At 39.1% G+C, this 23,916-nt stretch overlaps 2 protein-coding genes and 1 pseudogene across 5 annotated transcripts in view; all 3 read left to right on the forward strand.

Annotated features, from left to right (window-relative positions):
- The window catches only part of NEK10 (NIMA related kinase 10), a 280,588-nt gene that overhangs the window by 152,277 nt on the left and 104,395 nt on the right, over positions 1 to 23,916 (forward strand). The gene's annotated exons all lie outside the window — the stretch shown is intronic.
- Positions 17,217 to 17,776, forward strand: LOC104657508 (ubiquitin-conjugating enzyme E2 C-like). 4 transcript variants are annotated; one of them, XM_010357323.2, is made up of 2 exons: positions 17,217 to 17,501; positions 17,574 to 17,776. In XM_010357323.2, the coding sequence occupies exons 1-2, from the start codon at positions 17,217 to 17,219 to the stop codon at positions 17,754 to 17,756; spliced, it is 468 nt and encodes a 155-aa protein (XP_010355625.2). In that variant the 3' UTR covers positions 17,757 to 17,776. The 4 variants fall into 4 exon arrangements, with proteins under 4 accessions (XP_010355625.2, XP_010355626.1, XP_010355627.2 ...); XM_010357324.2 differs by having other exon boundaries at positions 17,217 to 17,352; positions 17,434 to 17,776; XM_010357325.2 differs by having other exon boundaries at positions 17,217 to 17,432; positions 17,635 to 17,661.
- LOC104657511 lies at positions 22,414 to 22,877 on the forward strand (annotated as a pseudogene).

The following is a 23,916-nucleotide window of genomic DNA, read 5'->3' on the forward strand; positions in this document are numbered from 1 at the left end:
AGTCATGAATTTTTTGCCTAAGCCAGTGTCCAGTAGAGTTTTTCTGACTCAGGTGTCCGATTTAAGTGTTTGATCCATCTTGATTTGTCTTTTGTATAAGGTGAGAGATGGGGATCCAGCTTTATTCTTCTACATATGGCATGCCAGTTATCCCAGAACCATTTATTGAATAGTATGTCATTTCCCCAATTTATGTTTTTGTTTGCTTTGTTGAAGATCAGTTGGCTATAAGTATTTGGCTTTATTTCTTGGTTCTCTATTCTGTTCCATCGTCTTCATGCCTGTTTTTATACCAGTACCATGCTGTTTGGTAACTATAGCCTTGTAGTATAATTTGAAGTCTGGTAATGTGATGCCTCCAAATTTACACTTTTTGCTTATCATTGCTTTGGCTATGTGGGCTCTTTTTTTGTTCCATATGAATTTTAGGATGTTTTTTTCTAATTCTGTGAAGAATGATGATGATGTTTTGATGGAAATTGCATTGAATCTGATATAACTTTGGATAGTTTGGTCATTTTCTCAATATTGATTCTTCCCATCCATGAGAATGGGATGTGTTCCCATTTGTGCATGTCATCTCTGATTTCTTTCAGCAGTGTTTGGTAGTTTTCCTTGCAGAGATCATTCACTTTCTTGGTTAAGTATATTCCTGGAATGCAGTGGCATGATCTCAACTCACTGCAGACTCCACCTGGGTTCACACCATTCTCCTGCCTCAACCTCCCAAGTAACTGGGACTACAGGCACCCGCCACCATGCCCGGCTAATTTTTTTGTATTTTCAGTAGAGACGGGGTTTCACCATGTTAGCCAGAATGGTCTCGATCTCCTGACCTCATGATCCGCCTGCCTCGGCCTCCGAAAGTGCTGGAATTACAGGCATGAGCCACCACGCCCGGCCTGTTTGCAGTCTTTGTAAAAGGGGTTGCGTACTTGATTTGATTCTCAGCTTGGTCATTCTTGGTGTGTAGCATGTACCGCTGGTTTGTGTACATTGACTTTGTATTCTGATACTTTATTGAATTCATTTATTGCATCTAGGAGCTTTTTGGATGAGTCTTTGGGTTTTCTGGGTATATGATCATATCGTGATGTATTATCTTTTTGATATGCTGTTGGATTTGGTTAGCTAGTATTTTATTGAGAACTTTTCCATCTATATTCATCAGAGTTATTAGTCTGTAGTTTTCTTTTTTTGTTATGTCCTTTCCTGGTTTTTGTATTAGGGTGACAGTGATTTCCTAGAATGAATTAGGGATGATTCCCTCTCTCTCTGCCTTTTGGAATAGTTTCAGTAGAATTAATACCAGTTCTTCTTAGAACATCTAGTAGAATTCAGCTGAGAATCTGTCTGGTCCTGGCTTTTTGTTGGCAATGTTTTTGTTACTGACTTATTATTGGTCTATTCAGGGTTTCCATTTCTTTCTTATTTGATCTAGGAGGGTTGTATATTTCCAAGAATGTGTCCATTTCCTCTACATTTCCTGATTTGTGCATGTAAAGGTGTTCATAGTAGCCCTGAATGATCTTTTTTATTTCAGTGGTATTGGTTGTAATGTCTCCAGTTTCATTGCTAGTTGAGCTTATTTGGATCTTCTCTCTTCTTTTCATGGTTAATCTCACTAATGACCTATCAATTTTGTTTATCTTTTCAAAGAATCAGATTTTTGTTTTCTTTATCTTTTGTACATTTTTGTTTCAATTTCGCTTAGTTGTGCTCTGATGTTTGTTATTTATTTTCTTCTGCTGGGTTTGGGTTTAGTTTGTTCCTGTTTCTGTAGTTTTTTGAGGTGTGAAATTAGATTATCAATTTGTACGCTTTCAGACTTTTTGATATAGGCATTTAATGCTAGGAACTTTACTTTTAGCACCACTTTTGCTGTATTCCAGAGGTTTTGATAAGTTGTGTCACTGTTATCATTCATTTCAAATAATTTTTAAATTTTCATATTGATTTTATTTTTAACCCAAAAATCACTCAACAGCAGATTATTTAATTTTCGTGTATTTCTTTGATTTAGAGGGTTCCTTTTAGAGTTGATTTCCAGTTTTATTCCACTGTGGTTTGAGAAGATACTTCATATGATTTTGATTTTCTTAAATTAATTGAGAATTGTTTCGTGGCCTATCATTATGGTCCATCTTGGAGAATATTTCATGTGCTGAAGAGAAGAATGTATATTCTGCAGTTGTTGGGAAGAGTGTTCTGTAAATACCTGTTAAGTCCGTTTGTTCTAGGATATAGTTTAAGTCCACTGTTTCTTTGTTGACTTTCTGTCTTGATGATCTGTCTATTGGGAGTATTGAAGTCCCCCACTATTATTGCATTGCTGTCTACCTCATTTTTTGGGTCTAGTAGTAATTGTTTCATAAATCTGGGAGCTCCAGTGTTAGGTGCATATGTATTTAGGATTGTAATGTCTTCTCATTGGACTAATCCTTTCTTCAATATATAATGTCCTTCTTTGCCTTTTCTTACTATTGTTGCTTTAAAACCTGTTTTGTCTCATTAAGAATTGCTATTCTTGCTCGCTTTTGGTTTCCATTTGCATGGACTATCTTTTTTCACCCCTGTACTTTAAGTTTGTTTGAATCTGTGTGTTAGTTGAGTCTCTAGAGGACAGCAGATATTTGGTTGGTGATTTTCTATACATTCTGCTACTCTGTATTTTTTAAGTGGAGCATCTAGGCCATTTATATTCATTGTTAATACTGAGATGTGAGGTACTAGTCTATTCATCATGTTAGTTGTTACCTAGATACTTTTTTTACATTGTATTATTGTTTTATAGGCCCTCTGAGATGTATGCTTTAAGGTGGTTCTATTTTGGTGCACACTAAACTTTTGTTTCAAGATTTAGAAGTCCTTTTAGCATTTCTTATAGTGCTAGTTTGGTAGTGGCAAATTCCCTCAGCATTTGTTTGTCTGAAAAAGAGTTTCTCTCTCTTTCATTTATGAATCTTAGTTTTGCTGGCTATACAAATCTTGGCTGAAAATTAATTTGTTTAAGGAGGGTAAAGATAGGATCCCAATCCCCTCTGGCTTGTAAGGTTTCTCCTGAGAAATCTTCTGTTAGTCTGATAGGTTTCTCTTCATAGGTCACCTGATGCTTTTGTCTCACTGCTCTTAAAATTCTTTTCTTCATGCTGACTTTGGTTTGCCTGATAACTATGTGCTTTGGTGATGATCTTTTTGTAATGAATTTTCCAGGAGTTATTTGAGCTTCTTATATTTGGATATCTAGATCTCTTCATGTATTTGGATATCTACTATCTGCCTTGGTATTGATCTTTTTGCAATGAATTTCCCAGGAATTCTTTGAGCTTCTTGTGTTTCGATATCTAGATCTCTAGTAAAGCCAGGAAAGTTTTCCTCAATTATTCCCTAAAATAAGTTTTCCAAATTGTTTGTTCTTTTCCCTCAGGAACACCAATTATTCTTGGGTTTGACTGTTTTACATAATCTCGTATTTCTTGGAGACTTTGTTCATGTCTTTTGATTCTTTTTTCTTTATCTTTGACTGATTGGGTTAATTTGAAAGCCTTTTCTTTGAGCTCTGAAATTCTTTCTTCTATGTGTTCTAGTCTATTGTTGAAACTTTCCATTGCCTTTTGTATTTCCCTAAGTGTGTCTTTCATTTCCAGAAGTTCTGATTGGTTTTTCTTCATGATATCTATCTCTCCAGAAAATTTTTATTCATTTCTTAGATAAAAAAATAATTTCTTTATGTTGGTTTTAACCTTCCTCTGTTATCTCCTTGAGTAACTTAATAATCAAACTTCTGACTTCTTTATCTAGCATTTCAAATATTTCCCTTTGGTTTAGATTCATTAGTGTGGAACTAGTGTGATCTTTTGGGGATGTTATAGAACCCTGTTTTGTTGTATTGCCAGAATTACTTTTCTGGTTCCTTCTCATTTGGGTAGACTGTTTCTTCAGATTGCTCTTGAATTTATTTTTGATTTGACTCTGTTTTTCCTGAGTTCCTAGTTTTCCTTTTAAGGATCAGACTTTAATGTTTATAGTTTGTTATAGCCTATTTTGATTCTTTGTGCTGTTAGGTGTAAAGACTCTGTATGAGTTCCTAAGTTGTAGACTTTGTGCACTGGCTTTCCCAGATGCTGGTTGTGGTAATTATGTGTTTGGTGTGTGGGCAAGTTCACTGTCTTCTATTGGGTTGGAATGGCAGGGATATCTTGAAGCTTATCCCATTCTCTTGAGGTGCAAACTTTATTTAGTTATTTAATTTTCCCCCAGTATTTTATTTACTGAGTTGATGATTCAGGCTTCAGGCCAGTAGGGAGGGTATCCCTGAGTAGGAATCAGTTGTAGCTAAGGCAGGTGGGTAGATGTAATACCCAGTGGTGAGCAGAGGTCCCAGTCTCCATGAAGGTGGCTGGGGGAGTTCTCAATTAGATGTGCTGAGGTTTTTATCAGGGTGAAGGCTGGGAGCTACCTCAGCTCCTCTGCCAGGCCAGGAGGAAAGGAATCCACCTCCCAGCCTTACTCCTGTTCCAGAGTTCCAGCTGTTCAGATCAGACAGGCATCTCTTTTCATCTGTAGGAATGTTGATGCTCCAGGTAAGGAGGAATTGTCCCTCTGCCTCTCGTGCAAGCCTGAATCTGGGGAGTGCTCCTCCTGTGGGGCTACAATCATTCTAAGTTGTTCCAGGAAGGCTGTCTATAGGTTGATGCTCTCCATTTTCTCATCTGAAACAACCTGCTCCCACTCAGCTCCCACCTTTAGATCATGTTGTCCTACATGAAACCTCTTTATGCAGCTTTCACATATTGCCAAGATGTGATGGACCATGGTAGAAATAAGCAGAATGTGCTAATTGCCAGGGAGAAAACACCAGCATCTAGCTAACATTATTTACTGAAATTGTTTTAGACCACTGAGAAAATAGGGCCAGAGAGTTTCTCTATAACAGGAGATAGCCGGAGGGCCTGAAGAGAGCATATAATCTGAGCAATGGGAGGGAAAGTGGTAATTCCGAATATATTATTTTAAGTCATCATGAGGAAATGAAGAGAGTAAGATGTGTAAGAAGTGGAGGTTGGTTTAATATCTTTGCTTTAATAATCAAATCACATAGCTAGTAAACTGGGCAGTGAAAATTTAAACTTGATCTTGCCTGATACAGCATTAAAAAAAAGGAAAGGACAGAAAAGTTTTTTTTTTATTATTATACTTTAAGTTCTAGGGTACATGTGCGCAACGTGTAGGTTTGTTACATATGTATACATGTGCCATGTTGGTGTGCTGCACCCGTTAACTCGTCATTTACATTAGGCATACCTCCTAATGCTATCCCTTCCCACTCCCCTCTCCCCACAATAGGCCCCAGTGTGTGATGTTCCCCTTGACAGAAAGATTTTTTTAGTAGCAAGATGGTGATCAAGATACAGAATATCCAGTTACTAGGAATATTCATTGGTGATCATTTTCTCATTTTATCAAATAAAATATTCCCTTCTTGACTATTACAAGTTTCTTCCTGACCATTAAAGTAACAATAACTAGCTAGAAGTTATTGTACTTTTATATGTGTCATTGTCTGAGTTTAAACAAGATCTGCTTTAACTTGAATGCTTTTTGACCAAGCAGTTTTTACTCAAATTGCCTGCCATGCTATTATACCACTCAAGAGTGGCCAAGGGCCATAGGCAAAGTAGCCATGCCTATGGCACTTCTCAGGTTAACAGCGCCCTTCTACTGTTTATGTACAATTAGCAAAGCATTTTTATTATTCTCTGTTTATACCTGTTCATATGAATAAAATAATGTTTCCTTGGTTATGGGTATCACCTACTTAGTGATATTTGCTTTCAAGTTTTATGCTGCTGAATTACTGACATATAATGTGTGTTCTGATGGAATCAACTGTTTATCCTGTACCCCTTCAGCCACCATGTCAGTAGGGAACAGCAGAGCAAGCCTAGGAAGGTCTCAGGAGTTGAAGGGGCTGCAGGAGGTCCGTGAAATGGGAAATCAATATGTGCCCGATATCTGAGGAGGAGGTGTTTGACTATAATTAATATTTGGATTAGGAGGATTTGACAGGAGGAAGAAGTTTTGACTCTAACCTTTATGCTAATGAGCCTTCTCCCTACTTCACAGAGAAGCTGGGAGCTATAGAAGAGAACTTCCACAAGCTCCTGCTTCCATGTCTTTCCCCTTACCCATACCTGTGTTCCTGTAACCAGCCTTCTCTCATGTGACTCTGCTTCCGTGGTCCTGGTAAAGGCCAACCCTCCTCCTGTCTGTCCATTTCCTCAAGGGCATCACTCCAGCAATTCTCTCATGCATCAATTTCTACACCTCAATGCTCATTTCTACCAATTTACTAGCATTCTGTCATTTTTCCATTAGAAAAATAATCCATGAAAAAGGGGACTTGGCACATAGCAAGTGCTCAGAAAAACACTTGTTCAATGAATAAATGAATGAATGAATAAATGAATGAAAGCACTTAAGGGAGTAAGGCTTTTGTAATAACTTAGGGGTGGGCTGCTTTGGACTTGTTGGCAATGAGAATAAAAAGAAATGGGAGGTAGGATATAAACTTTGAAGAAAGAATTAAAAATCCTTTGTTAGTTATTATATACATATGTAATACAGGAGGGGAAATAACCTGTAATTTTAAGATTGTGTGTTTGATAATAAGATTATTTTGTGGTATAACTGATAAGGATATACTTGATAGAAGTGGTTTATTTTCCTCCTTCAAGTATTTTTTTTCCATTTTTTCATATATTTTTCTAAGAATAAAAATCTTATCATCTTAATATTACATATATTCATTGGCCAGGAAATGTTTTCTTTTAAGATGTATAACTAATGGTAGATTATTAATGTTGAGCCTGAGAGGAATGCACCTGTGTTCACTATGAGTTGTAATTACTCTTTGGAGTCAGCTGAGGGCTAGAAAGAGGTGACCCAGAGTGAAATAGCATTTAGCCCACTTTGCCCAGAGCATCTGAAAGCATTACTGTGACCTCTGCAGCAGCCGTTAGGTCTACTCAAGAAATAGTGCACTATGGGCTACCTAGACATGGAATATACTTTGCAAGAATTCCCTCAATAGGTAGATTATTCCCACCTTCCTCTTTCAGTCTTTCTTTTCTTTGTTTCTTTTCTTTTCTTTTTTTTTTTTTTTTAATTGTGGCCAGGCACAGTGGCTCATGCCTGTAATCTTAGCACTTTGGGAGGCCAAGGCGGGCTGATCACGAGGTCAGGAGATCGAGACCATCCTGGCTAACATGGTGAAACTCCGTCTCTACCGAAAAAAAAAAAAAAAAATTAGCCGGGCTAATTAGTAGTGGCGGGTGCCAGTAGTCCCAGCTACTCAGGAGGCTGAGGCAGGAGAATGGCGTGAACCCGGGAGACAGAGCTTGCAGTGAGCCGAGATTGCGCCACTGCATTCCAGCCTGGGCGACAGAGCAAGACTCCATCTCAAAAATAAATAAATAAATAAATAATTGTAACCATATTTTATTTGGTTTGGCACATTTCTTCAAGTAGATATAGAGTGTACATTTGTCATATTTTCTGGCTGCTCGGTTAATCTTATGAACGCATTTCCTATATTTGAGGGGGACTTCCCACCTTCTGAATATCTTTTCCTTATACAAGTCAACAGAAAAATGTGTAATCTTCACCTCCCTTGCAGCTGAAGCACAACCATGTGACTTAGACTCCATCAATCAGATTATGTCAGCAAGACTTGGATTTGCAAGTGAGAAATGGGAGAAAGTGTATATTGAATAGAGTCCAGTTTGGGGTTGGGGAAAGGGTGGTGGTGGAAGATGGCAGGATTGGGGTCCTGGGTCTACTTTCCACTGTCAGTGGTACAAGTTATGCCTGACCCAATACAATGTTGGCTAAAGCTTTGTCCCTCCCCATCTGGCCTTCAAGCCTGACTGCAGGTTACTACCTCCCAGGGACTTTGTAAGCCTCCTAACAGCTTTTAATACGTGTTTTCCTGTGTAAATGAACTTTAATGCTTCTATAGCACAAGGTACAGTGGTAATGGTTTTTAATGTAGCACAATAAGGATTAAAGAAAAGAGGGGACGTTATGTGCATATTCTCCAGTTTCTTCTTCCTGTAACAAAGTGCACCTACTTTTGGTGCACTTTGATGGTTAATGCTTAGTGTCAACTTGATTGGATTGAAGGATACAAAGTATTGATCCTGGGTGTGTCTGTGAGGGTGTTGCCAAAGGAGATTAACATTTGAGTCAGTGGGCTGGGAAAGGCAGACCCACCATTAATGTGGGTGGGCACAATCTAATCAGCTGCCAGCATGGCTAGAACATAAGCAGGCAGAAAAATGTGGAAAGAGAGACTGGCCTAGCCTCCCAGCCTACGTCTTTCTCCCATGCTGGATGCTTTGTGCCCTCAAACACTGGACTCCAAATTCTTTAGTTTTGGAACTCTGACTGACTCTCCTTGCTCCTCAGCCTGCAGACAGCCTATTGTGGGACCTTGCAATCGTGTAACTTAACCCTTTATAAACTCCCCTTTATATACATATCAATTCCATTAGTTCTGTCCTTCTAGAGAACCCTGACTAACACAGTGGGAGAAGAATGCAAAAATAGCTCTGGATCTTCAGGTAGTTATAATTAATAGTAACAAGTGACATTTTGTGAGCACTAACTATCTAACTATTTCAAGTTACTATGCTTTTCAGATATTGTCTCATATGATACTTTTGGTGGTCCTACGAGAAGAGCCATCATTATCTCTATTTTTAGAAGAGAAAAAATGATGTTTAAGCAACTTGCTATCTTAGCCCGGATTCCGTAGAAAATGGAGCTTACATGTGAGCTCTTTATTGGAGAGGAGAGGTGGTAATCCCAGGGTAGTGAGAGTAAGGAAAAAAACAAGAAACAAAGAAGGGAAGGAAGGACAGCAAATACAATGTACTGTTACTGAGCTTGTCACAGCTCTAAGAAGCAGCAATTACTCGGTCATGGGAGATGTCTCTGGACAGATCTTATGGGACTTCTGTGCATTAGAAGAGTTGATTGTGGGAGAGAAAGAAGAATAATTCATTTCCTGTCTCTCATTGATGAAAGTTTGCCCATAGGCCTTATTTGACCTCTGGATTCTTTTGGATTGTGTTACTCAGCCCCGCTGGAAGTGTTGTGGGGGCGGGGGTATGCAGCCAGCACCACTTTTAGAGCAGTTGGCAAGGGCCTGGGTACAGAAGCTGCTACAGTTCTCACCACACTGCCATGAGGGAATTCATGCTAGAAGCCAGCCCTCACCCCGAGAAGCCAGATAGCTGACAGTGTTAAGAAATGGGACTGTCCATTGAACAGGCTACCGAAACGCAGGGAGGCAGTTGGGACAGGACAGATCTGGGATGGAAATACTTGACAAGAGACATCACTCTTGTCTCTGCCTCTGTCATCACCTGGCATTCTCTGTGTGTCTATACCTGTGTGTTTGTTTTCTCAGAAGTACAGTAGTCATATTGGATTAGGGCCCACCCTTATTCAGTATGACCTCATCTTAACTGGATTACTTCTGCAAAGATCCTCTTTCCAAACAAGGTCACATTCACAGGTACTGGGAGTTAGGACTTCGACATATCTTTTCAGGGAATACAATCCAACCCACACAACATCTTGATGATTAGAGAAGACATGGGTAGAAATTGCAGAGAAAGGGCAGTGATTAATTTAGTTTTGAGTATGTTGAGTTTGAATTGCGTTTGAGACAGTAAGACTGTTATGTCCAATAAGCAACCCAAATATGTTTCTGGAGCTTCAGGGGAGTGTTTCTGACTGGTAAGGAGACATAGGGTCATCAGCATCTGTGTGAAACTTGCTGTGAAATAGACAAGTGATGAATAAAACCTTGAGGAGCCACAATGCTTAAGAGTCAAACACAGAGACAGGAAGGTTGGGGTGACTTACAAGGAGTAGGCAGACAGGAATTTCAAAAGAAAAACACTAGGAGAAAGTAGTGTCAGACATGATGTGAGAAAGTTCCCAAGGAGGAACACAATGCTTTTCTAAGCTCAACAGTACTACGGAGCAGCCAGGTATTGAGAATTGTTTTTATATGGTGATTTCATATGAGTTCATGTAAAGGATGGAAGAATATCCCTTGGATTTGCAGATGGACAATGGTTATCCAGAGAGGTTTCAGGAGAGTGGTAAGGGCTGGGGTGCATGGGGATCATGACAAGCAATGGTAGGTAGAACTGTGGCAATAGCCAATAGAGGAAAATTGTGCTATAATGAAATATGAGAACAGGAGGTGTGGTTAGAAATCAGGAGACGTGACGATGCTTTTTTCCAGACAGGAAAGAGCCATTGATGGAGGAAGAGGATAAAGATGTGAGAAAGGGAGCAAGCAAGGGCTCAGAATGCAGCTCCCAGCTTCAAACACAGCACCTTTGTTATGGCTTCTTCTACATGTCGAGCTTCTGCACATTATTTAATATGAAGAAAGCGTTCTAGAAAATCATTGGAAATTGTTGAATTAGATGTCCTCGCTCTAAAAAGTTCTATTAATTATTAATTATACCTCTACATTGAGTAATTTATAGTAATAGCCTGAATGACCACATTCAGATAATCCTGTGCTATTTAAGGTCATGTTGCCAAAAGAAAAACTTAATAGGAGTGATTATTAAAGCTGTAATTATTTGCATTTCAGTTCCTGACTAGCTCTTACAAATTTGGACATGTGTAAATTTCAGCTTTTAAATTTTGGTTTGCATTTGAAAAATAAAAGCATTTCTCAGCACTGAACTATTAAAATACTTGTAGAGATTTTTTTACACGAAAATGAGATTTTAATACTGGTTCAATTTTTAAGCCATATAATAGATTTTTAAGGCAAAATACATGTTTATAGCTCTCTGCTTAAGTAAAGTTATGGGTAGTAATACCTCTTTGTGAAACACATGTATTATTTATTATCATTATAAAAGAAATTCATGTTGGTTGGAAGGGTTTGAAAAATGTATATACATATCAAGAAAAAACTAAAATCACAATCACATATAATTTCACCACCTAGGGCTAAGAATTATTTCAATATTTTTCATTCTTTTGTATTATGAAATATTTCATATGTATAACAAATGTCCATTTATGCATACTAGGTTTCACTACATTATGACTTTATTATATTTTCTTTTTTTATATATTTTCTTAAAAAAAGGTTTTTGTTTTGTTGTTTTGAGATGGAGTCTCGCTGTCGCCCAGGCTGGAGTGCGGTAGCACTATCTCGGCTCACTGCCACCTCTGCCTCCCAGTTTCAAGTAGTTCCCCCGTCTCAGCCTCTGGACTTGTTGGGACTACAGGTGCCGGCCACCATGCCTGGATAATTTTTATATTTTTAGTAGAGACAGGGTTTCACCATATTGGTCAGGCTGGTCTCGAACTCTTGACCTCAGGTGATCCACCCTCCTCAGCCTCCCAAATTGCTGGGATTACAGGCATGAGCCACCATGCCCAGCCAAGAAAAGTTTTTTAGAGAAATAATGTTATGGAGTCAATTGAAGGCTCCTCTTCATCCTACTTTCCCTTCCTACTCAGAGGTAACCACTATCTGGAAGTTGGTATACATCCTTTCTATGTTTTTATACTTTTACAATGTGTGTAACTATTCACTTAATATGAAGAAGTATCACTGGTAGCTGAAAGCACTGCCTCAGCCAAGCCCTCCCTAAGGAGGTCTCAGCTGGGACTCCTGAAAAGTGCCTGAGCGGAAGCCTCTGAATGGAAGTGCCTGGGCTAGGGAAGCAGAGAAGCCTATGAGCAGAGCTGGTTGGAGTGGAGGGAGCAGGGAGTGAGTTCTTGACTGCAAATCCCTCCAGAAGCTGTAACATGCTAGCTGTGTACCAAGTCTGGTGTGGAGATGGCAATTTCCCCCAATGAGGTCTGCTGGGCAAAGCCTTGTAACTGTCTATGGTCCTGCCTGAAAGATAATACATAGGATTTTGGCCTGGAGCCATACTCCTCAATGTGGCAATTCTATGTTTAACTTTTTGAGAAACTGCCAAATTGTTTTCCAAAGTGACTGCACCATTTTCCATTTCTACCAGGAATATGTGAAGATTCCAATCTTCTACATGTGTGCCAATAGTTATTATTTAATCTGTCTTTTGGATTATAGCCACACTAATTGGTATGACATGGTATGTCACTATGGTTTTGAATTGCGTTTCTCTTTGACTCATGAAGTTTAACAACTTTTTTTTACCCATTTTTAAACTGGGTTACTTGTGTTTTATTATTGAGTTATGAAAGTTTTTACTTATTTTGGAAAGCAGATATGTATTAGACATATGATTTGTAAATGTGTTCTTCTATTCTGTGCATTCTCTTCTCATTGTCTTGATAATGTCTTTTGAGGCACAAAAGTTTTTAATTTTGATGAAATTCAACTTATTGATTTTGCTGCTTGTGCTTAAGAGTCATTCTAAGAAACCATTGTGTAATCCAAAATCACAAAGACTTACACCTATATTTCCTTCCATAAGTTTTATAGTTCTAATTCTTATATTTAGGTTTATGACTCATTTAGCATTAATTTTTGCATATGGTATGAGGTAAGGTTCCAACTTCATTCTTTTGCATGCGTGTTTCCAGTTGTCTCAGTACCATTTGTTGAAATAACTTCTTTTCCTACTGAATTTTCTTGTCATTACTGTCAAAAATCAGTTGACCATATATATAAGGTTTATTTCTCAAGGGATTCTCAGTTTTATTTGATCAATCTGTATGCATATCCTTATGCCAGTCTCACACAGTGTTAATTACTGTAGCTTTGTAGTCAGTTTTGAAATGAAGAAGTATGAGTCCTTCAACTTTGATCTTAGTTTTCAAAATTGCTTTGGCTGTTCTGTGTCCCATGTTTCTAGATAAATTTTAGGATCATCTTGTCAATTTCTGCAAAAAAAAAAAAAAAAAAAAAAAAAAGCCAATTGTGTTGAATCTGTAGATCAATTTGCCTATTGGGATAGGCACAAAAATGACCCCCTCCCTCCAAGAAGTCTACATTCTAGTATAATCCCTAGACCCTATGGATATGTTGTGTTACATGGTGAAGGGGAATTAAGGTAGCAGATGGATTTGAGGCTACTGGATCCAGTGCAATGACAAGTGTCTTTAAATATGAAAAAGGGAGGAAGAAGAGTAAGTGCCAGAGTGATGTGCTGTGAGAAAGACTTGACTGGCCATTGCTGACTTTGAAGATGAAAGTGAGCCATAAGCCAAGGAGTGCCGGCAGTCTCTAGAATCTGGAAAAGGCAAGGAAATAGATTATCTCCTAGAACCTTCAGAAAGAAATACAGCCCTACCAAAACCTTAATTTTAGTCCAGCAAGAACCATTTTAGAACAATCCAGGACTATACGATATGTGTTTTAAACCACTGAATTTGTGGTGATTTGCACAGCAACAAGAGGAAACTAATGCAGCCATTTAAACAATGGAAAGTCTTCTAATTTTTGAACACAAAGCGTCTTTCCATTTATTTAGGTTTAAAAAAAAATTTTTTTTTCAATGATGTCATGCAGTTTTTAGTGTACAAGTCATGTACTTTTTTTGTTAAATGTATTCCTAAGTTTTGGGTTTTTTTTTTTTGATGCTATTATAAATGAATTGTTCTCTTAATTTCAGCTTGGATTGTTCATTGCTAGAGTATAGAAATACAATTTATTTCTGTATATTGATTTTGTGTACTGTAAACTTACTGAACTCATATATTAGCTGTAATTTTTTGTGAATTTATTGCAATTTTCTACACAAAAGATCATATCATCTGCAAATAGAAACTATCTTACTTCTTTCTTTCCCATCTGGATGCCTTTTATTTCCCTTTCCTGACTAAGTGACTTGACTGGAAATTCCAGTACAATGTTGAACGAAGTGGTAAGAGCAGCCTTCCTTGTCTTATTCCTGATCTGAAGAAGTGTTAGGGGAATATAAATTAAAAAACAAAATCTCTTGCCAACGCAGACAAGCTCAACCCAAAAGTAGAAAAGAAAACAGTTTTGATTTTTGAATAAACAGTAAACCAGATCTCATTTTCAACATAGGCAATCCACTAAAGAGATTGAAAAGACAGAAATAAATCTCATACAGCTAAGCAGATGCAACCCTTGTCATATATGTTCTCAAGATAAATGATAACTAGTCTTCAAGTAAGAGGACTTGATGCACCATTTGTCACACATAGTTCATCCTAAATTCACTTGATAATTGGGGTAGCCATCTGTGTTTACTAATCGCCTTAATCCAAAAGAAAAACAAATTTATCATATCTTTACGACAGGAGGTAGGTTTGTAGTTTGGACCCAGGTGAGTTAGGCTCCCACCCTCCCATTGTCTTTCTCATTGGCTTCATTTCAAAGAGATGGCGCCTACGCCTTTAAGGAAAAGATTCCTGGGTTATAACACTGACAAGAGGCTTATTTAAGTTTTGGAAAGATTTACATAGTACATTTTAAAAAGTCAGAGAAAGAATGAACAATTATAAGTTTTCTAAGGTATATGCACTAAGAAAAGGTGGGGAGTGTGGAAAATCTCTTACCCGTCTTGTGTTGAGGGAGAATGTAGGTGGTTGTGTGTATGTGTCTATTTTTCAGGATTCATGTTATTTACTCGTATGAGTGGAAGCTGTTGGTCTTTATTGTGAAGCATAATGTTACCTGAGAATTGTGCAGATGTCTTTCATCGGGCTGAGGATGTTTCCTTCTGTTCCTAGCTGAGTGCTCTTTCTTTCTCTCTTTCTTTCTTTCTTTCTTTCTTTCTTTCTTTCTTTCTTTCTTTCTTTCTTTCTTTCTTTCTTTCTTTCTTTCTTTCTTTCTTTCTTTCTTTCTTTCTTTCTTTCTTTCTTTCTTTCATGGTTATCTTCCCTTCTTTCCTCTTTTCCATATTTTTTTTTATTATTATACTTCAAGTTCTAGGGTACATGTGCACAACATGCAGGTTTGTTACATATGTATACATGTGCCATGTTGGTGTGCTGCACCCATTAACTCGTCATTTACTTTAGGTATTTCTCCTAATGCTATCCCTCCTCGCTCCCTCCATCCCACCACAGGCCCTGGTGTGTGATGTTCCCCACCCTGTGTCCAAGTGTTCTCATTGTTCAGTTCCCACATATGAGTGAGAACATGCGGTGTGTGGTTTTCTGTCCTTGTGACAGTTTGCTGAGAATGACAGTTTCCAGCTTCATCCATGTCCCTACAAAGGACATGAACTCATCCTTTTTTATGGCTGCATAGTATTCCATGGTGTATATGTGCCACATTTTCTTAATGCATTCTATGATTGATGGGCATTTGGGTTGGTTCCAAATCTTTGCTACTGTGGATAGTGCCGCAATAAACATACATGTGCATGTGTCTTTATAGCAGCATGATTTATAATCCTTTGGGCACCAGTAATGGGATGGCTGGGTCAAATAGTATTTCTAGCTCTAGATCCTTGAGGAATTGCCACACTGTCTTCCAAAATGGTTGAACTAGTTTACAGTCCCACCAGCAGTGTAAAAGTGTTCCTATTTCTCCACATCCTCTCCAGCACCTGTTGTTTCCTGACTTTTTAATGATTGCCATTCTCACTGGTGTGAGATGGTCTCTCATTGTGGTTTTGATTTGCATTTCTCTGATGGCGAGTGATGATGAGCATTTTTTCATGTGTCTGTTGGCTGTATAAAAAATGTGTTCTTTTGAGAAGTGTCTGTTCATATCCTTCACCCACTTTTTGATAGGGTTATTTGATTTTTTTCTTGTAAATTTGTTTCAGTTCTTTGTAGATTCTGGATATTAGCCCTTTGTCAGATGGGTAGCTTGCAAAAATGTTCTACCATTCTGTAGGTTGCCTGTTCACTCTGATGGGAGTTTCTTTTGCTGTGCAGAAGCTCTTTAGTTTAATTAGATCCCACTTGCCAATATTGGCTTTTGTTGCCATTGCAATATTATACTGAATGGGCAAAAACTGGAAGCATTCCCTTTGAAAACTGGCACAAGACAGGGATGCCCTCTCTCACCACACCTATTCAACATAGTGTTGGAAGTTCTGGCCAGGGCAATCAGGCAAGAGAAAGAAATAAAGGGTATTCAGTTAGGAAAAGAGGAAATCAAATTGTCCCTGTTTGCAGATAACATGCTTGTATATTTAGAAAACCCCAGGCCGGGCACGGTGGCTCAAGCCTGTAATCCCAGCACTTTGGGAGGCCAAGATGGGCGGATCACGAGGTCAGGAGATCAAGACCATCCTGGCTAACACGGTGAAACCCCGTCTCTACTAAAAAAAATACAAAAAACTAGTTGGGCGAGGTGGTGGGCGCCTGTAGTCCCAGCTACTTGGGAGGCTGAGGCAGGAGAATGGTGTGAACCCGGGAGGCGGAGCTTGCAGTGAGCTGAGATCCGGCCCGGGCAACAGAGCGAGACTCCGTCTCAAAAAAAAAAAAAAAAAAAAAAAAGAAAAAAAAGAAAACCCCATCATCTCAGCCCAAAATCTCCTTAAGCTGATAAGCAACTTCACCAAAGTCTCAGGATACAAATTCAATCTGCAAAAATCACAAGCATTCCTATACACCAAGAACAGACAGAGCGCCAAATCATGAATGAACTCCCATTCATAATTGCTTCAAAGAGAATAAAATACCTAGGAATCCAACTTACAAGGGATGTGAAGGACCACTTCAAGGAGAACTACAAACCGCTGCTCAACGAAATAAAAGAGGACACAAACAAATGGAAGAACATTCCATGCTCATGGATAGGAAGAATCAGTATTGTGAAAATGGCCATACTGTCCAAGGTGATTTATAGATTCAATGCCATCCCCATCAAGCTACCAATGACTTTCTTCACAGAATTGGAGAAAACTACTTTAAATTTCATATGGAACCAAAAAAGAGCCTGCATTGCCAAGGCAATCCTAAGCAAAAAGAACAAAGCTGGAGGCATCATGCTACCTGATTTCAAACTATACTACAAGGCTACAGTAACCAAAACAGCATGGTACTGGTACCAAAACAGAGATATAGACCAATGGAACAGAACAGAGCCCTCCGAAATAATACCACACATCTACAACCATCTGATCTTTGATATACCTGACAAAAACAAGAAATGGGGAAAGGATTCCCTATTTAATAAATGGTGCTGGGGGCAGTTGCAGTCGTGTTCTCTGAGTTCCTGTCTGTCTGCCAACGCCACCTTGATGGCTTCCCAAAACTGCCACCCAGCAGCCACTAGGGTCACCGCCTCCCTTAAAGGAGCCAAGCCGAGCACGGGAACCGCCTGGGGTCCCGTGGACAAAAGGCTACAGCAGGAGCTGATGGCCCTCATGATGTCTGGTGATAAAGGGATTTCTGCCTTCCCTGAATCAGACAACCTTTTCAAATGGGTAGGGACCATCCATGAAGCAGCTGGAACAGTATATGAAGACCTGAGGTATAAGCTCTCACTAGAGTTCCCCAGTGGCTACCCTTACAATGCACCCACGGTGAAATTCCTCACACCCTGCTACCACCCCAACGTGGACACCCAGGGTAACATATGCCTGGACATCCTGAAGGACAAGTGGTCTGCCCTATATGACGTCAGGACCATTCTGCTGTCCATCCAGAGCCTTCTAGGAAAACCCAACATTGATAGTCCCTTGAACACACATGCTGCCGAGCTCTGGAAAAACCCCACAGCTTTTAAGAAGTACCTGCAAGAAACCTACTCAAAGCAGGTCACCAGCCAGGAGCCCTGACCCAGGCTGCCCAGCCTGTCCTTGTGTTGTCTTCTTAATTTTTCCTTAGATGGTCTGTCCTTTTTGTGATTTCTGTATAGGACTCTGTATCTTGAGCTGTGGTATTATTTTTGTTTTGTTTTTGTCTTTTAAATTAAGCCTCAGTTGAACCCTTGTGATGTATATTAAATAAATGCATTTTGGTCCTTTTAAAAAAAAAAAAATGGTGCTGGGAAAACTGGCTAGCCATATGTGGAAAGCTGAAACTGGATCCCTTCCTTACACCTTATACAAAAATTAATTCAAGATGGATTAAAGACTTAAATGTTAGACCTAAAACCGTAAAAACCCTAGAAGAAAATCTTGGCAATACTATTCAAGACATAGGCATGGGCAAGGATGCCCATGTCTGAGTGCTTTTATCATGAAAGACAGTTGGATTTTGTCAAATGCTCTTGTCTGCATTTACTAAGATGATCATTTTTTTTTAAAGACTTCATTCTGTTAATGTGGTGTTTTACCTTAATTGATTTTTGTATTTTGAGCTGACCTTGCTTTTCTGAGACAAATCCCACTTGGTCATGGATAACAGAGTAGTCCCCTCTTTTTTTTTTTTTTTTTGAGATGGAGACTTGAAATGTCACCCAGGCTGGAGTGCAGTGGCGTGATCTTGGCTCACTGCAACCTCCACTTCCCAGGTTCAAGGGATTCTTCTGCCTCAGCCTCCTGAGCAGCTGGGATTACAGGCATGCACCACCAAGCCGAGCTAATTTTTATATTTTTAGTAGTGGCAGGGTTTCACTATCTGTGTTGGTCAGGCTGGTCTCAAACTCCTGACTTCGTGATCCACCTGCCTCAGCCTCCCAAAGTGCTGGGATTACAGATGTGAGCCACTGTGCCCGGCCCACAGTAGTCCCCTCTTATCCATGATTTCACTTTCCACAATTTCAGTCAACTGCAGTTTGAAAATAGTAAATGGAAGATTTCAGAAATAAACACTTTGTAAGTTTTAAACTGCGCACCAGTCTGTACAGTATGGTGAAATCTTGCACTGTCCTGCTTCTTCTCATCTGGGATGTGAATCTGCTCTTTTTCCAGTGTATCCACACTGCATGCTCTATCTACGCAGTAGTCACGTAGCTATCTCAGTGATCAGGTCAACTGTCATGGTATCTCAGTGCTTCTGTTGAGTAACCCTTATTTTACTTAATAATGGCTCCAAAACATCAAAGTAGTTATGCTGGCATATTGTTATCATTCTTCTATTTTGTTATTAGTTGTTGTTAATCTCTTACTGTATCTAATTTATTAATTAAACTTTATCATAGATATGTATATCTAGGAGAAACAGTTCGTATAGGGTTTGGTACTATCTTCAGTTTCAGGCATCCACTGGGGGTCGTAGAACATGTTTTCCCTGGTTAAGGGGGTACTAGTGTAATTCTTTTCATATGTTGCTGGGTTCACTTTACCAGTATTTTATTGAAGATTTTTGTGTCTATATTTATAAGAGCTATTGGTCTGTTTTCTTGTGATTTTATTTGCCTGGGTTTTGTAGCAGGTTAATACTGACCTCACAGAATGAGTTGAGAAGTGGCACGGTTTGGGTTTGTGTCCCTGCCCAAATCTCAAGTTGAATTGTAATCCCCAGTGTTGGAGGTGGGGCCTGGTAGGAAGTGATGGGGTCACACGGGCAGATGTCCCACTTTGGTGATGCTGTTTTTGTCATAGAGTTCTCACAAGATCTCGTTGTTTAAAAGTGTGTGACACCTCCCCACTCTGTCTCTACCTCCTGCTCTGGCCATGCGAAGATGCCTGCTCCCACTTTACCTTCTGCCATGAGTCAAAGTTCCCTAAGGCCTCCACAGCCATGCCTCTTCTATAGCCTGTGAGCCAGTTAAACCTCTTTTCTTTGTAAATTACCCAGTTTTGTTGTGCCCGAAGTCGCGAGACCCCAGTAAGTGACCACCAGAGTCCAGAGTCAAAGCCAAATAGCCGGGGTCGCTTTATTACGAGTTCGAACCCGGACCTCTCCGCTTTATACAATGGCAGGTAAAGAGAGAGGCCCTGGCTGCTGTTTTAGGGTTTCTTTTATAGCGAGGTACAAACAAGTCACAGAGAAACAGTAGTTACAAGCTTATTATTGGTTAACATTTAAAGTTGAACATTCGGCAGTTTCTGGTTGGTTCCCGCCTTTTTCGCAACCTCAAATGGCTGGGGGTTTTCCAGATAAGTTGTTTGTGTAAGCCCGGGGGGTGGTCACATGCATGTATGTTGCAACCTCAAACGGCTAGAGGTTTTCTAGATAAGTTGTTTGTTTGAGCCCGGGGGGTGGTCACATGCATGTATGTTCAGAATTTTTCCCTTAGGGGCTTTCTATCTCAGTTTCAGGGATTTCTTTATAGCAATGCGAGAACACACTAATACAGGATTTTCTTCTTTATTTTGTAATGTTATGCCAGAGTTGGGTTGGAAAGTAAATCATGATATGTAGAGTTAAATAAAACCTATCTGAGGGCATGACTCGCCAGACGCCTTAGATAGAAATTTGGACAAGATAAAAAAAATCAGAGGTTAGTCATCATTTTCATCGTCCTTATTTTCTAAGTAGCCTGTCAGTAAAATTTTTTATCTTTATCACTAATAAGTAATTTACAAAATGTTTTTTATTTCAAAGTTTTTGTTTTTTTCTCTTTGTTCAAAGCTTATATTTTATTTGGTTTACTATGTCAGAATACAGCTTGTACAATTATAGTTTAGAATAAATTGAGAAATTGTTCATACTCTGATGATTCAGATAATCATTGCATAGCATTTATCCCCAACTTGTTTGTTTAATGCAATAATAATAATTTATTTGCTCAAATTCTGCAGTTTGAACAGGGCTTGTTAATAATAGCTTATCTCTGCTCCATGCGGCATTAACTAGGGCAACTCAACTGGAATGGAAGGAATCTCTTTTAAGGAGGATGTTGGTACTGACTGTTGGCTGGGAGCTTATCCCCGGATGTTGGCTGGGTTCTTGGTTTACTTCCATGTGTTCTCTTTAAATGTTTAAATGGCTAGACCAGGCTTTGGTTTTTTCAGTATCGTGGTTGGAATCTGAGAGGGAATGGTCTGAAAGTTAGAGTTCTGAAAATATAGCCTGCATGTACAGGCATGAATCACAATTGCTAATGTCCCATTGACTAAAGCCAGTCACGTGGCCAAACCCAGAAATCATGTATGGAGGGACTGCACAGGGGCATATGTACTAGTGAAAGTGTTTTCTCAATAGATCACCAAAGTAATAGTTTGCCACACCTGATATATAGAAAAGTTTATGTAAGTTTTATGAATTCCTTGAAGAGAATGTGTTTTGTTTTAGACTGTAATACTCAATATATGTTTATCCAACTATATTTACTGTATTGAATTTGTGATGATACTGTCTAGAATTATTTGTCTTTGACTATTGAGGACCCTTCTCTTGGGCAGAGGTTCTTTTCTTTCTGCTTCTTTTCTTTCTCAATGACCCCATTCATAAAGCTGGTTAGTTTAGACTTTTCGTAAATTTGAGAAAGTAGAGAAAAATTTTACAGTAATTTGCATGTCAATTTAAATTAGTGAAACTTTAGTGTTGGTACAATCGAGGTCTACTCTCTGATATGGTTTGGATCTGTGTCCCCACTTAAATTTCATGTTGAATTTTAATCCTGTATGTTAGAGGTGGGGCCTGGTGGGAGGTGATTATATTATGGGGGCGAATTTCTCCCTTGGTACTATTCTCATGATGGTGAATTTTCATGTGATCTGGTTATTTAAAGTGTACAGCACCTCTCCCCTCGCTGTCCTGCTCCTGCTCTGGCCACATAAAATGTGCTGGCTCCTCCTTTGCCTTCTGTTATGATTGGAAGTTTCCTGAGGCCTCCCAAGAAGCAAATGCCATCATGCTTCCTACAGCCTGCAGAACTGTGAGCCAGTTAAACCTCTTTTCTTTCTAAATTACCTAGGCTCAGCTATTTCTTTATAGTAGTGCAAGAACAGATTCATACACTCTTTAAATGTGATAAACAAAACAAATTACAATCCTTATTTCAGCTTTCTGTTTACCTTTTGCCTTTCTCTCATTTAAACTGCCAACATTCAAGGAAAGGAGAAGAGTTAAAACTTATTTGAGTAAATATAAAGATATTCTATGCCATATATTTTAAAAATGTATTGCATTTGGCAATTCTTATAACACACTGAACAGGTCATTTTCCTATTGTATAAGAAAGGAAGCTAAGGCACAAAGCAAATATCTTATTTTCCACAGTCCTACAATTTTGAAGTGTCATTCCATTCAGCTACACGAGGTCCATTGCTAAATTGATTTATTCTCTCCGCATAGAGTTGGCATCCCATGGGTTACCCAGATAGTAGTTCATTCCTAAATGGAACACAATAAATCTGAAACTAAATAAAGTGCTTTATTGCCCTCTGTTTTGAAAATCTATAGTTATTGTGCTAAAAGAGAGAAGAAATGATTATCTTTATGTGTTCAGAGATTATGACTAATTTTGATGGTGTTAAGAGCCGAAAACTATGGAAGTTTTCAATGATAATGCTTTTAAAGAAAGTAGCTGGCGAGACTTGCAGGGGTTGGAGTGGGCGGGGGGGCCCGCTGAGAGGAAAACTGGAGGCGCGGGTGGGGTACATGTTGGAGTTGGAGCTCGGCTAGAAGTGGGGCCGTGCCTGGCAGATGCGGTCGTGAAGATAGGTACTGGTTTTGGATTAGGAATTGTTTTCTCACCTTTAAAAGAAGAATGTGGCGATTAGCCTTCAGTTCTGGCATGGGATTAGGAATGGCTTACTCCAACTGTCAGCACGATTTCTAGGCTCCATATCTTCTACACGTAAAATAAGTCAAAGAACAGGAGCAGTGACTTCACCTGAGAACATCCCAGTGGGAGGACAAGAGAAATCATGTTTATTCCTCAGGAATATTGAAGTGCCCTGGAGTAAGCTGCCGTTCTTCTGTAACAATGTTATCAGTAATGCTTTAAACTCCAGCACCTGGTTATGTATTTGAAACCAAGTCTGTTTCTTGTTTTGTATTTTCTCTCTGGAAATTGTGAGGAGGTGGTCTTAAATAAATTAAACAAAAATAGGAAAAAAAAAATGAAAGTAAAAGCTGCCTGCATTGCATTTGAATGACTTGAATAAGTAAAGGCAAGTTGAGGTAGGCCATTCAGCTTCTTGCTTACAGGAGGAGGGAAATTAGCAATTTAGTGCGGGTAAAATGGTAGTAAATATGGACTCTCACTTTTTAACGTTTGCCTAGGAATTATTGATGAAAAAAGCCAAGCTCCGTAAAATACTTGAAGAGATCTGTTCTGAGTCATATGTGAGGACTGTGACCAGTCACACTGCCTCAGGAAGTCCTGATAACCTGTGCCTAGGGGTGGCTGGGTTACAGCTTGGTTTTATAGGTTTTAGGGAGATCTAAGAAATCAATCAACATATGTAAGGTATACATTGATTTGGTCCAGAAAGGTAGGACAACTTGAAGCAGGTGGTGGGAGTGGGAGTCATAGATTTTCTGATTGATGATTAGTTAAAACTGATATTACCTAAAGACCTGGAATCAGTGGAAACAAGTGTCTGGGTTAAGTTATGGGATTGTGGAGACCAAGGTTCTTATCATGTAGATGAAGTTGCATAGGTGGCTGCCCTTAGAGGCAATAGATGGCAAATGCTTTCGATTCTGACCTTTAAAAGGTTCTAGACTCTCAGCTAATCTCTTCAGGATCAGAAAAAGACCTGGAAAGGGAAGGGGATTCTCTACAAAATGAATTTCCCCCACAAGAGACAGCTTTGCAGGGCCTTTAAAAATATGTAAAAGGAATATATTTTGGGGTAAAATACTTTGATTTTTTTCAAGGCCTATCTGTCATGTGATGCTACACTAGAGCCAGGTTGGAATTTGGTATCTTATTCCTACAGAGATCAGTCCTGAGATCGCTGTTGTAATGTTAATGCTGGTCAGCTGTGCCTGAATTCCAACGAGAGGAGAGTATAATGAGGCAAGTTTGAACATCCTTTCCTATCATGGCCCGAACTAGTTTTTCAGGTTTCTTTGTAATTCCCTTGGCCTAGAGGAGGGTTCCATGGAGTCGGTGGAGGGGCTTAGAATTTTAGTTTTGGTTTACAAAACCTA

Source organism: Rhinopithecus roxellana, chromosome 1 (genome assembly GCF_007565055.1).
Source record: "Rhinopithecus roxellana isolate Shanxi Qingling chromosome 1, ASM756505v1, whole genome shotgun sequence".
NCBI lineage: Eukaryota > Metazoa > Chordata > Mammalia > Primates > Cercopithecidae > Rhinopithecus > Rhinopithecus roxellana.